The following is a 15080-nucleotide window of genomic DNA, read 5'->3' as shown; positions in this document are numbered from 1 at the left end:
CTTTGTGCAATGCCATTGCATGTTGTGCTTGGATTAAAAAGTAAACAGTGATAACACGTTAGCTTGCTGATATTTGAATAGTGCATAAAACACTGTTGTGCTTTATTACATCCTTTAAAACTGTGCGAACATGCATTCTCAGATCCCTAGCTTTGTTTGGTTCAATCCAAACGTCTCTGTGGGAAAGCTAAACAGTCAAGCGCAGAGACAAATTTAGAAACGCAGTGTCTGTGCCAAATAATGACACTAAAGTCAACATGATGAAAAAAAAAAGCCCCGCAGATTTTGTCTTTCAATAAGTTCAGCTAATAGCCTATCAGCCAAATCCACAAGTGCCTTGGGATTTTTAGAAAGCCATGTTGACAACTGCTAGGAACAAAATGTGCTATTTTGATTTCACGACTGTTTGCGTTCAGTCTAAACTGAGCAGTAAAATGTGAGTGACATTTGTATATCATGTCAATGTAGAACATTTCACTTTGCATTTGCTCTATTTAATAAAGCCAACCGGATATCACATTTAGTTTTTTAGATCCTTATCAGTGTCGGTCTTGGTACTGAACGCATACCTGTCAACATTTCCATTTAATTTGGGAATTTTTTCTGGAAAATGAGTTTTGCCGAGCGGACCGGAAGCTGTGATGCTCTGGCAGCACCGGAGAAGATTTTTTTGTTTTGTTCATGAGTTAAAACACAGGACGCTATTAAAACGGGAGGTGCCGGAAAAGATATGCGAGTTTCCTGGGATAACTGGGAAGGTTGAGGTGTGACTGCGAGCCGCATAAATATTCATTGTATGGTCAAATATCATCTGGGTGATAAAAATAACGATGTTTCCAAAATAAAAATGCCATCATTACATAAGGTAGTGGCACTTGTGGTACTTTGTCTTGACTGCTTTGAGTGTGACCCCTGAAACAAGACCAACCTGGCCTTGTACGCGCTGCTAGTAAACAGATTCAAACTCCTATTGCATGGGACAGTTCTCAGGTTGTAGCTGACTATTTTTTTCCTTCCAGGAGCTATTCTGTGATCAAGTGCTGCAATTTTCCACCGTACCTCTTCCTCCAGCTAACAGTATATTTACCTCACCTCGGTCAGAGGTATTTGTCACCTGTTAGTTTCTTAGCAAGGCACGCAAAAAGTGCATTCCAGATTTCTATGAAACTTTGTGGATAGGTGGCACACACAGCAAAAAAACTATTCAATTTGGTGCACATTAGGAAAAAAATATGAATAGACGAGTTCGTTTTCCCTGTATTTTCTGTTTGTGGTATCTTAGCTTTTGGTGGGAATCATGTTTGCTTATTTCATAATCCCCCTTGAGACTTGGCAGAGACTTGTGCAATGGTGGCGCTGTCTGTGTTCTCAGCACTAGTGTAGTCATGCTGTTTTTTATTTTTACTCGCATACCCCCAACAGCAATTAGCACACCCTAGGGGTATCCCACTTTGGGAACCTAGCCTATTTACCATGGTAAGTTAAATCCATCCATCCATTTTCTATCCATTACATCTCACAAATCTGATTTAATTGTTAGTGTCACTATACAGACCACCTTGGTGGAGGTCAGTGCCTTTCTAGTGCACTTTGCGACAACTGTCCTATTTTCACTAAAAATTTAGCCACTCAACCTACACTATAGATGGTAATCTTATGATATATCAATGAATATTAATCTCAAATTTTATGTTTTCTGAGCTGTATGAGCCTGGCATTCGTTTGCTGACTGGATGCATCAGTTATGTTAGAAAGCGCCCAGTTTTGCATGTCAGTAAATTGATTCTTTCACGAATAATGTCTTCTTAGGGCGCTGCGTCAACTTTGTTTGGCGGTCCTTGAACACGCCATGTGTGACGCAGATTGAGACTTATGTGCATGACTTTCTCCGAGGCTGCACAGACAGATGTGAATTTTCTATTCTTCCTTTCTCCTCGTCCTATTTCACAAATGTTAATGCTGTGTGTAAATGTAACAGAGGTGAGGTTTAATATTGTTAGCTCTGTGCTGCTGTGCATTTTCGCTTGGTACATAATCTCATATGTGCTCATATATCCATTTGGCTCAGTAATAAGCCTCGTAGTGAATTAATTTCCTTATTGATTTCTGTACGTTGTGTGCCTTTCTTGTCATCATTATTTATAATTATTACATTTACGTGTAACGTTAGTTGCATTGCACCATTGATTTCCATGTTGTTGCAGACCAAAGCACAGCAAAAGAGCATAAAGAATACAGTTCACCACATCTTACCACACCTTGTCACCACATGTTATGTTTTTAAGTGTGCAGGAGTAGGGGATACATGACTTCCAGTCAGATGTCTGAAGGGGTCTGTTTGAAACCCTTTAAGTTGAATAAAATGAGGGTTAACGAGTTAACTCGCTAGCATGCTATGCTTAAAGCCATGGCGGTCTCATGTCAAGGCAGTGATCCGATAGCCTGCGCATTAGCAATGTGGTGTAAACAAATAATAGGACTGTAAAAGTGACTATGGGGTGTAATTACCTGTCTACAGGACTCTAATAATGGTAAAAAACATATTTACAAAGTAATAAACAGGTTTTCTATCCTCTAACTATGAACATATTCAATCTATTACTATTGAGTCCTACTTCGAAATTCACTGATCAAAGTCGGGTCTGGAACCAATTAACCGATTGCATTGAACAGTAGATTCCGTTTTCATTGGCTAATTCTTTGATTAGGTTCACACGGAAATCAGAGGGCGCTACATTAGTGCCAGCATTTATTTGAAGCTAGAGAAATGGGAAAATGGCGTGTCTGTGTGCATAGAAGTGATGGGACAAGCAAACAAGCTAAAGCCTGAATGCACAGTGTGAGCCCAGGCCAGAAGGGGCCATGAGAGGGAGGGGCGATGGCATCCAAGTCCTATGGTACAAATCCCTCGGTGAGAGTACGCAATTGATATTTCAGAAACTTTTAAAGAAAAACAAACACTTACAATCTCCCCCTCCTTTCCTCCAAAGTCAAGAAACAGCATCCGAACTCCATCGTCTGACGACATCCTCAGTTTTTCATAGGGGTAGGACAGGAGCACTCGTTTTTTGGCAGGCGTGTGAGATCCCGCCTCCTCCCCATTCTCACCATCTTGGACTTTGGGTTGAGCCACCACAGAGAAGCCGTGCTCATAGTGGATCACCAGGCGGCACTCCTGACCCAGGTAAAGGCAACCTGAAACATCCATTGGCAGAATTTAGATAAAATTGTTCTCCAGTAAGGCGTATTTAATATATAATTGTATTTCATGTAAATTACGCCTGATAGAGCATAAGCATAGCGCGGTTCAGTGCACCGATGTGATTGTCTTCTGATGACTGACCTGCTCCGATTTCCACGGAGCAATCTCTCTCAGTAGCTAAGCCTATCCTGAGGGTGTATGCTTTTTGAAAATGACCAATGGTATTGTTCAGTCCTGCCTCCAGCACAATGTAGCTTAAAAAAACTGTCAAAAAAAGACTATCAAAAGACTATCAAGAGCCACTCCTAAATTGCAAAAAAGGACCATGAACAGTAGGTGCGATTTGTCTGTATGTTTTAAAACAATGTACATGGGAGCAAAGCAACTTATTTTAGCCATTTCTCTATAATCACTCCTTTCACCAGTTATTTATGATAACCATCACTATGTAGTATAGAACATAGCAGAAAGACTTGACATAAGCCACAACGCCAGGAAAGTTGCAGAAAGATGGAATGCATGAACAGGCCAAGTCAGGCACGGTTGAAATGACCCCGTGGTAATGTGGCAACAATGCCTCCAAAATCCAAAGAGAAAGCAAAACCGTAGGTCACAAAAGTCTTTTTTAAACAGAGTTAATCCTTTAATGCTCGCTGAATTAAGGTGTCTTGCATGAGATGTTTACATTTTTAGTCAAATTCCAAATTGCACGACCTCAGTGACGTTCAGCTTCGGAGCTTCAACTGTACTCACTTAACCTTTCACCTGCATCCTTACCCATCATGTGTGCTCATTAATTCATATTCAATTGCTTTTCAAAAGTTTTATATGAAAAAAAAAAAACATTTTAAAGGTTTCCCATAATGTATTTTGGTTGAGAAAAACCATTTACTTGGAGGCGAGCATAGAAAGCATAGAAAATGGCACTGCATTGCTGCTTCTGTCCACCAGAGGGAACGAAAGGATTCGGCCCAAAGGAAAAAGAGGGAACCTGAAATCATTGCAGTGCCCCAATGAATGCGTTGCTCAGACGCAATGCCTACGGGAAAACTTAAAAATGTTGTTTTCTTTATTTTAAAGTCATATTGGGACGTATTGCTTATACAGTGCATCTTTTGAGCATTAAGTTGCTGTGTGATGAATTTAGTGTTGTTAGTAAAGTGTTCTTTGAAAGATGACACCGTGAGTCATACTGTTATGTTGTTATACTGGTGTGTGTGTGTGTGTGTATATATATATATATATATATATATATATATATATATATATATATATATATATATATATATATATATATATATATACGGACCTCCACTGCTTTCCAATGGGTTGACAAGGTTGTTGTGAGTGCACTGATAGCTTGTGATTGGTTTCTGCCAAAGAATAAGCTATCGTTTTCTCACTGACTGGCGAGCAGCACAGTATTTAAACAATTAGTAGTAGTTCTAAAGTAAAGGCGATGTCTTGAGATTAGATTTTCTCCATAAATTAGTCGCACCGCTGTATAAGCTGCAGGGTTCAAAGTTTAAGAAAAAAAATAGCGGCATATACACTGGAATTTATGGTAGTTTTACATGCAGAAAACAAAGCGAAATACATATAAACGACGAATGAAATGGATAAATGAATATTTAACATCAACTTTACCTAGGCCTATCAAGATAATCAATACATCGCACAAATTCAAATGAAGTCGATAATTTTGCTGTCCTCGATATATTGGCATGTGCATGCGTGTTTGTTTTCCTGCTCTCTTTCTACCAAACTGGATGACATTTGACTCCGTGCATCTGCCTCAACACCTGGGCGTGTTGGTTCTATAGTGTAATGAACCTTTCTGTCGGTGATTCAGCCTCTTTGTCCCAGTGGGAAGAGGTGGGGCACTAGCAAGTGTGCACTCGCTAGCTGTGTGTGTCATGTGCTATAAGATCGAATACTTTCTTCGTGCCCGTGCCTGTCAATTCCAGACCGTTTGCGCATCGCCATTTTGTGACATGAAAGTTTGTGACAAAGACCATGAAATAAATAATGCAAAACTATGGAACTTGCGTTTCAGCTGGTGTGATTCCCCAATTATAACACCTCATTGTGCACCAAACCCATTTTGCTGAATCCAAACCATGTACTTTCACCAAACGTTACACCCCATTAAATGTAAACGGCTTATTCCACACTCAATGTTGCTATAAGCCAATCAAGGAAGTGTACATGCAAAAGAGCTGACATCTGCATTGATACATAATGTGAACTTCAGAGTATTTCCGGGTTATTTCTCAGTTTTTTTTGTGTGTCAATATCCAGACAACAATGAAAGTGACACTGATTCAAAATCAGGAATATTGTGATTGATTTTCATTAAGTGTGATCAAGTGCAATTTTTGCTAAAAGAGACAGTGCATTTTATTTTCATTGGGGTTTTTCCCGTCTTTTTTTGTTTAATTTATTATGTTGATTGTTTAATTTATTTTATTTAAAAGCTCTTGGTTTTCCGGGTACAATGTTAAATACTCTTGACAAATTAAAGTTGCTTATGAAACGGTGTACTCGCATCACTATGCCACATATTATTACATTAATGAAAAAAATTGTCTCAAAATAATGTTGACAATAATATCATTTATCAGCAGTAATTTGTGGGACAATTATCATCCAGAAAAATGTGTAATCGGACAGGCCTAATTTGACCGTTATTGAAGACTTGTTGGTGAATACAGTGATGAATGGAGGGAGGAGGGAAAGGGGCAGAAGAGCCACGCAGACGCGGTTTCACTCTAGTGCGTTACAAACTTAACTTTAAAAAGTGCATGGTGTATATTGGCTCACTTGAACTTTATTGTCATGCTCCGCAGCAGGTGCAGTCATTACACACACTGGTCCGGTGTCTCCCTTAAACCATTCCCTCTGCAACCTTACACGACAACCCTATTGTAAAAGATGCTACCTTTCGTGAGTTCAGTGTTTCTCACATTTATCAAAGTTCTGGCACTTCCAACTTTTTGGCAGCTTTAATAAAAATAAAAAGCACACAGAACATACAGAAATACAGTACCTAGTGTGTTTGAATGCCTCATCAGCGCTTGGTGCACATTGCTTATTGGAAGTGAAGAAAGGAGACCAAAATTGAGTTATTCATCATTCTGTGTGCGTTATATGAACATAATAAAACACACCCACTCACACACAATTAAGATGATTAAAGGATTCCCTGGCTGAAATCTGTCTACAGTGTCAACTCTAACAGAACCACTATCCATTCTTCAGACTCACCAACACATGGATGCTCTGTTCGTACACTGTTGGGCCGCACAATAAAACGAGACATAATTTTGCTAATAATTTCTGTCGAAAAACGAATCCTACAAAAACTGAGGTGTACAAAAACCCAGATTCCACTGTAAACCTTTAAGCCTTGGACCAGATGCCAAAACCAATCACTTCATAGTGGCAACCATAACTATCGGCCTGTCAACAGCTGAGTCATCTATCATGCTGGCTCATCTCAATCCTGTCCCATTTTTACATGTCAGCAGTGACATTATTTACTATATCACGGATCTATTCTATTATTACTATGTTCTCACTGCCTCCTCTTTCACAGCATCTTTATCTACTTTCCTAATTTCATCACATCACTATGCTGCACTTTATGTCACTGTATCTGCTTTGTCGCCCCACTGCGTGATCTGGCTCTATTTAAATCTCATTATTTGAAAGTCTTGATGACAGCAGACATGAAGGCTCCCATGATGAAAAACCTTTTTTTAAACAGCATAATCTTGACGGCATTTCCTCTACTGAGCTGCATGTTTGGGCGAAAAAGGGACAGAATGCCAGAGGCAACTTTTTATCTTGACGTTGTTTGCCCTTCGCCTGAAAAGGATGTGTGTGCGTGTGTGCGCGTGCGTGTATAGGGAGAACACTGTTGCATGGTTGTGTGTGTATGTACATTCAAGTATGTGTGTTATTGCTCCATGTTGCCTGTCTATAAAGTGTCTTTTGTCTTTCTAGAATCTTCCTTGTTGACACCAGAACTTCATGTACCACTAAATCCCACCCTCATGCAGCATCTCACTATGAAATGTGTGCTCATCACATTATGGTTGAGCAGAATTGGCAAATTTGTTACATTTTCCACGTGCAGCGGTCGACAGATGGTTGTCTTCTCCTGAACATCATTTACACTGCACACATCATTTCATACTACACTGATTCTAATTTCATCTTACTGTTTCTGGCACCCAGTTTGACAATGAATGAAATGAAATGAATGAATGAAAGCATGAACCTTAATTTGAGAGTTAAAAATCTGTCTTACATTTATAAAATAATATAAACAATAATAGGAAGCAAATACTCACTAAAATAACCTGCTTAGAATTACAATCATTACTTAATGTCACAGCCAATCAGACCCATTTAGTCAGCTTTGAAAGCATGGTTATTAGCATTTCATTATGAGAGAAACAGTAAGAGACGCTCTTCATAAGGTTGGAAAAACCTCAGGTTGTTGGCTCACGGCTAAACCCAAATGGATAATTTATCAGTTGCTTGGATACCAGCTAACATACCTGATCCCCCCCCCCCCCTCGGGTCTTGAAAAGCTTGCTTGTTTTATGATCAGTTATGATCACTTAAAAAGTGCTTGCGCTGGGCGTTAAGTCATGCGTAATGGTCAAACTATTTAGTATAGTTTGTTAGTGAGCACAAAGGTGGACTGCGGATTGTAACGGATTAAACAAATCAAAGTCAAACTGCGCAAATGCATCCCAGTATCATTTTTTAGATGTTCTTATTTAAATTAAGGCAGAGAAAAAAAATCTCTGGAAAGTGGAACCTACCCTAGAAGTCTAAAACAGTGGTTCCCAAACTTTTCACATTCGCATAACCCTTCAGACATTTGACTTAAAGCCACGTACTTTCATTAACTTGAAATATTGTACATGATTAATTGGATAATTCATTTCATAGTAAGTAATTCTGGTTCAAAAAAGTGTATTTTGCATGGTCAAATTTTGATAAAAGTTTTACATGAGCACTGATAGGTATGTATTCACCCTACATATCCTTCCATTTGAATGGGTTGAACTTGAGCTTCACTTGCAGTCGCTATGATTTAAGTCTGTATATTAATTTGATACCAAATTGAAAGGGAACGTTTAACAAACATGATAAAGCACTATCCAAAGTACAAAAATACACACAACAGGCAACATGCCTCATTTTCGGGGGAATCCCCACTTTCTTGCCCATACATTAGACAGGTTTTCACTGAGCGGGAATTGGAACACTAATATAAATTAAATCTTCAAGACTAAATACTCTTAATGCACAACATAATCATCAAACTTACTTATTCATAGAACCCACACAGGAATTTCATGCTCTGTCTCTTTCCGTCTTTCTGCTGTGAGTGTGTGCTCTGTACTGTGAGGCGTTCAGGCGCACTCGTAATTGTGTTCATTGTTTTTCATCTTTATTCACGTACCTTCTATGACAACTGTCGCACCCCTGGGGCCTCAAAAACCAAACTTAGCCTTAGACTTCAGTGCAGTAAGCAATCTACACAAATGTACAAATGGGTTTTAGCTTTTTGCAGTGCCACCACAGAAGGGGAACAGTGACATCTAAGAGGAAGTGAGCATTCTATAAGGAAACGCTCCATTTCTGATAGGAACCAACACACACGCATCATCCCTGGCTGAGTACACCATTTATTGTTTTCAAGCTTTAACAATGAGCAATGAACTCATTTTTACTTGACAGAAATTCTTCCTCTTCTTCTTCCTCTTTTTGCATATTTTGTCTTATCCTCACAAGGGTCGCGTGGGTATGCTGGAGCCTAACCCACATGACTTCGGCCGAGAGGCGGGGTACACCCTGGACTGGTCACCAGTCGGTCACGGGGCAATATTTTTTCTTATTCCAGTTGCTAATACGTAGCCACTATTACTATCAACAAATGCTGTTCACCTGACATACATTTACAGTGAATCTGCATAAATTCGCAGGTCAAAAAATGAGATTTCACACTTGTTTGGTGGTCCTTGAACACACCATAGTTTTGTGCTGTGACTGGCTACAACATGAATTCGATTCCATCAGTTCAATGAGCTTACATTATCAGTCATTAGTGGTGAGAACCTATACATTTGATTAGGGCTGTCAAATGATTAAAATTGTAATCAGATAAATCACAGTTTTTAAAGTAATCATGATTAATCACATTAGCAACTATGTTTGAAATATTTCAATTTTTACTATATTTAATTAACAAAGATAATTATAAAGCCGTTTTTGTGATGTTCGGAGTGTCCCTGAATGCATCTAACATTCTTGTCATGAGAATCAGGAAGTGTCCAGTCCAAGATGAACGGACTAGAGACGTGTGTGAGTTGGAGATACATACAGTAGATGGCGTTGGAATTGTACTGCTGTTGATGTGTCCAGGTCAGAATGAAGTTATAAAAGACCGTCAGACATGTGACTGTTTGGGGACGCTCCACTGTGCTTCCGTCTGCCGTCATAACGGAGAAGGGTGCTGGCTCTAGTGTGCGTGCAATAATTACGCTTAAAAAAATGTAATGCAGTTAATGAAATAAATTAGTTACCATCGTTAACGCGTTATTTTGACAGTCCTACATTTTATACTTCAATTGCGTTTAATAAGTGTGTGAGGATTCTGTTGATAGTGAAAGTTCTGGATCTGAATCTAATCTAATAATTTCATTGCAATTTATTACAAATGTGAGGTGAGGTAAATGTCAACATCAAGCTACCAAGGAGGGTAGGAGGGTTTGGAGGGAGTGAGAGAGCCATGTGTCAAAAATAGTAATTCCCTATAGTCGTCCCTCGTTTATCGCTGTTAATTGGTCCCAGACCCGACCGCGATAAGTGAATTTCTGCGAAGTAGGATTCAATATTAATAAATGGAATATTTTCCTACTTAGAGTACAGGAAACCTGTTTATGACTTTCTAAATACGGGTTTTAACACTAAAGCCCTGTAGACATGAAATAACTAAGTCACTTTTACACTCCTTTTTCTTTTTTTTTTTTTTTTTTTTTACATCATTCCTCAGGCTATGGGACCTCTACAGGGACATAACAGACATCAGCTACTAGCATAGCAAGCTAACGAGTTAGCCTCTTCAATCTACTTCAGGGGTGTCAAACTCATTTTCATTGAGGGCCACATCGCAGTTACGGCTGCCCTCAGAGGGCCACTTGTAACCTCTGGTCAGTATACTGTATATGAATCTAAATATGAATATAACCTCATATTATTACACAGTTGCCCATGCCTTAGATTATTATATTTTTACTAACAAATTGATGGATAACTTGCTTTGAAATGAGAAGTGAAGTGAGAATGTCATGGTGACAAGCAGACGTTCAAGTATTTGTTTTTGAAAAATACTTTAATACTTTAAATATCATGCTTCATAATTAGATAATACTGATGTTTAGAAGAACCACATGCAGTACAATTTTTCTGTCAAAATGACAGATCAAATACATTTAGAAGGGCAGAGGTGAAGTGCATTGTTGACATGCATTATTCCAAGGGTTTCACGGGCCGCATAAAATGATGTGGCGGGCCACATCCGGACCCCGGGCCTTGTGTTTGACACCTGTGATCTACTTTTTCTAAACTTCAGAAAATGTTTTATACAGAGGGAAGAAGAATGACTAAGAAGCCTAAAACTTACCACTTCCACACAAAATGAGAAGAGAACCTTTTTCTCACTCGATCGCAGCCATGGCATGTCAGCTTGGCTCTGTTGCAGTGTGAAAAGTAATCTAACATCATGTCTAACATTACTAATGCTTAGTGACCAGAATACTACATATAACTTGTCTTTCAATATCTTTTGACTAATAATAGGACTTAGTTGAGCACAAAACGGAGTGATATTTGAACTGCGATATAGCAAGGGTTGACTGTACATCAATTACTCACTCGTGGCTTTTCGGCATTCATTGTTGGTCTAAAAAAGTAACCCCCACGTATCAACTGACCAACGTACCACCGTTCCTAATTGTCATGTGCTGCAAATGCATACACGTTTAGAACTTTCCATTAGTTCCATCAGTAATAAAGACAGAAAGCACAGATAAACACGTGATCATTCAATTATAAGAAAGTCAAGACCTCTGCTTTTAAAAAGATTGTGGAAAAAATCTTACATCTATTGTAAAATTATTCTGTCTAATCTTTTAAAGGCAACAGAAGCCGTGTCTGCTCAAAGAATGTGTGGGTTTGTGCCAGATGCACTTTGGTATATTAATCCTGCTCCTCCTCTACTATAAATCACAAGACAATGTTAAAAAGGAAAGAATAAAATAGAGAAACCTAAATATGTTTTACAACTAAATTTGACTTATATGGCCACAATTTAGCGAGGTTTCTTGTGGCGTTGCAGCTGAAAAGAGTGAAGGGGCTTTGTTTCGCTTGTGCGAAACTCTACCCATCGACCTGAGAACTTTGATCTGTACGGCACACAGAGTTTCCCGCCAGAACACACATGCACTGAGAGAGAAAGGGGCTCTTTCTTCCCCTTGATGTTTTTTGAAAAGGAAAGAGCAAGAGAACTGACAGCCAAGAGTGGTGTGACATTAAAGATAAACACAGGATCTGATAAGAAACGTTGACAGACGCACACTGTAACCATTAATGATATGCGGAAACCATAAAAGGCTTTCATGGCACCAAATCTGAGTTTACTTTCATATGTTTGAATTTGAAAATGACATTAGCTGTATGTCATGCAGTGATGATTTTAGAACCTTGCTGTGCTGCACTTCAGGTATCCCAGCAGGTACATTATGGTAATTTCCAACAACCACTTGGTTAAAATACCCTCATAAAAACACAATTAGTCATACAGATTTTCTATCAAAGCTTGCCTCAGATTTTTTTTTTTTATTACATACCTTATCATTTAATTGACAAGATAGCCAATACAGGTGGTCATGAGCAGATATGTCACTAGGTTTTAAGGGCAGGGGCTTAGCCTCCCCCATTATTATTATAATTATCATCCACTGATGATAATCATACGAGAATGAGCTCAGCTCCTGTTTCACGGTGTGCATTCATGCATAAAGTGACAAACACAGATGATGCTCCAGAATGAAGTCACCCCAAAGATAAATAGGTAAAAAGAGCACACACTTAAAGTGCTCATGACACAAAAAAAAGTTTGAATAAAATCAAAACACCACGCCGAGAACACTTTCTAAGAACCAGATTCAAATAAACACAGCCAAGAACACACAGCAAAGCCAAGACAGTGACATATTCACAACAATAACACAATAACATTCACTGATATTGTGTTGTGATGAGTATGATATAACACACACAAAAATCGACCACAAGTATGTTGTTTGACTGGCAGTGGTGGACACTGACAGCTGTATAAATACAGTAAGAACAAGCTATCAATTTAGCGTGAAAACCCTTATTATTACAAGATTAGTAGAAAAAATGTGGATTGACTTTCTGCCACCTGAGCCACACTAGAACCATCATTTTGTTGTCCTTCAATAACTTCTGGACCAACTTTGATGTCATTTGTCTTGTTGGAAGAACCAGCAATGACCTAAACCTAAAGGAACTGCAGACTTCAATGTTATTCTTAAAAATCAACATAATTTGCGCTTTTTCATAGTCTCATGCACGTGAACAAGGTTTCATGTACCTGAAGCATTATGCTCCCACCACCATGCTTCACTGTGGGAACAGTATGTTTAGGTTTCAAAGCCTCACCCTTCCTACACCAAATGCAAGCAGCGTCCATATACCAAAGTTTGGTATAATCAGACCAAAGGACCGACTTCCAAAACTCAACCCCATGTTTCAGATTCTCTCGGGCAAACTTCAGTCAAGCTATGATGTCCATCTTTGAGAGCAATGTTTTTTTTTTTTCTCCCCCCTCAAAAATGACTATGAAGTTCCTCCGCCATGATGATCTCTCACAACAGTCTTACAGAGCCGTGTCAAAAAATTAGAATATCGTGTAAAAGATCATTTTCTTCTGTAATATAATTAAAATTTTGAAACCTTCATATATTCTAGGTTCATTGTGCATTGCAGTGAACGATTCAAAATCCTTTTTTTGTCTTAATTTAAATTTGTATGGCATACAGCTCAAGAAAACCCCCAAAATCCATGTGTCATAATATTTGAATATTCTGACAGTACTCAGTTATTCAGTCTCAAAGTACTCTGTTTGCTAATTTAAAAATCAGCTAATGAACTCAAAACGCCTGTTAAAACCCTGGTCAGCCTGGTTCAGATCACAAAACCACAACCATGGGGAAGGCATCTGACCTGACTGATGAGAAGAAGACCGCTATTGACATCCTCCATCAGGGGGGCAAGAAATCAAAATAAATTTCAGAAAAAGTTGGCTGTTCCAAAGCACATAAGAGGAAAGCTTGTTGGAAGATCAAAATTCTGAAGCAGAGCCACTTAAAACATTTGACTGAGCTCACAAAGCAGTGGAATGAGGCTGGAGTGGGGACCTCAAGGAAAACAGTCCACAGACGTATCCTAGAAATGGGCTACAGAGGCCGGATGCCCACAGTCAAGCCACTCCTGACCCCAAAACAAAAAAGAAATGTCTGACCTGGGCTTTGGATAAAAAGAATTGGACTGTTGGCCAGTGGTCCAAGGTCCTGTTCTCTGACGAAAGCAAATGTCTCTCATTTGGAAATCAAGGTCCTAGGGTGTGGAGGAAGACTGGAGAGGCACAGGACAGAAGCTGCCTAAAGTCCAGCGTGAAGTTTCCTCAGTCTGTGATGATTTTGGGAGCCATGTCATCTGCTGATGTTGCTCCACTTGTTTTATCAAGTGCAGAGTCAATGCAGCTGTCTACCAGGAGATCCTGCAGCACTTCATGCTTCCATCTGCTGAAAACCTTTTTGGAGATGCTGACTTCATATTCCAACATGACCTGGCACCTACCCACAGCGCCAAAACCACTAGTACCTGGTTTACTGACAACGGTATTACTGTGCTGGACTGGCCTGCAAATTCAGCTGACCTGAACCCCATAGAGAATCTGTGGGGTATTGTGGAGAGGATGATGAGTAACATCAGACCCAACAACAGAGATGAGCTGAAGGCCCCTATCGAAGCATCCTGGGCCTCCGTAACACCTCAACATCGCAACACACTGATTGCCTCCATGCCAGACCAAATTAAACCAGTGATTTGTGCAAAAGGAGCTTCAACCAAGTATTGAATACAGGAATTACACATAATTCTCAGTGGATTGAAATTTCTGTATTATGAATCCCATTTTTTATTGTTTTGATGAAATATTCAAATTTTTTTGACACATGGATTTTTGGTTTTCATGAACTAAATGCTATAAACATCAAGATTTAAAAAATTAAAGGCTTGAAAAAAATTCAGTTGATTTTTTTCAGATATATGCATGTTCGAAATAAATTAAACCAAACCAAACATACGAAGGTTTATTTTTTTTTAAAATAATATTATGGAAAAAAATTAACTTTTACACAATATACAAATTTTTGTCATGGCTGTATGGAAAACATCACGTCCAATGCAAACCAGTTCAGTGACACTCACCTTTACAGAGATATGGAGGTACTTGTTCACATCTCAATTTTTTTCAAATTCTTGCGTTTTGACCACACCGTGGTTTATTTTTGACAGAGTTGATGTCTTTGTGATGTCGAAAGCGTGTGCCTCCACAGAGCCTGCCTTCGTTATGTTGAACAAACGGTCCATGTTACGTTTGTACATGGGAGCAGGGAAGCTACTTTCAGCCGTTGTCGTTAAGGTTCTGACAGTTTGAACTATGTGACTATTCAATAGAAAATACTGTAGCGTGTATCAGATG

General features: G+C 39.0%; 2 protein-coding genes across 8 annotated transcripts in view; one reads left to right on the top strand and one right to left on the bottom strand.

Moving 5' to 3' along the window:
• Positions 1-15080, top strand: part of LOC129184667 (probable E3 ubiquitin-protein ligase TRIML1) — an 80532-nt gene that overhangs the window by 15590 nt on the left and 49862 nt on the right. The window contains exons 2-3 of one of the 6 annotated variants that reach the window (XM_054780802.1): positions 2797-2911; positions 2991-3184. The exons of 2 other annotated variants lie outside the window; for them this stretch is intronic. The gene's annotated coding sequence lies outside the window, so the exon portion shown is untranslated. Of the gene's footprint in view, positions 1-2577; positions 2912-2990; positions 3185-15080 lie in introns of those variants that run through there. 3 more of the 6 variants (XM_054780801.1, XM_054780800.1, XM_054780804.1) reach the window with 3 other exon arrangements.
• The window catches only part of sntb1 (syntrophin, basic 1), a 61925-nt gene that overhangs the window by 6616 nt on the left and 40229 nt on the right, over positions 1-15080 (bottom strand). Inside the window, exon 7 of one of the 2 annotated variants that reach the window (XM_054780807.1) lies at positions 2966-3195. In XM_054780807.1, coding sequence (XP_054636782.1) covers positions 2966-3195 — 230 coding nt within the window. Of the gene's footprint in view, positions 1-2965; positions 3196-15080 lie in introns of those variants that run through there. The other variant, XM_054780808.1, reaches the window with a different exon arrangement.

The sequence above is a fragment of the Dunckerocampus dactyliophorus genome, chromosome 7, assembly GCF_027744805.1.
Source record: "Dunckerocampus dactyliophorus isolate RoL2022-P2 chromosome 7, RoL_Ddac_1.1, whole genome shotgun sequence".
Taxonomy (NCBI): Eukaryota; Metazoa; Chordata; class Actinopteri; order Syngnathiformes; family Syngnathidae; genus Dunckerocampus; species Dunckerocampus dactyliophorus.
This window is presented reverse-complemented; position numbering and strand designations above follow the sequence as displayed.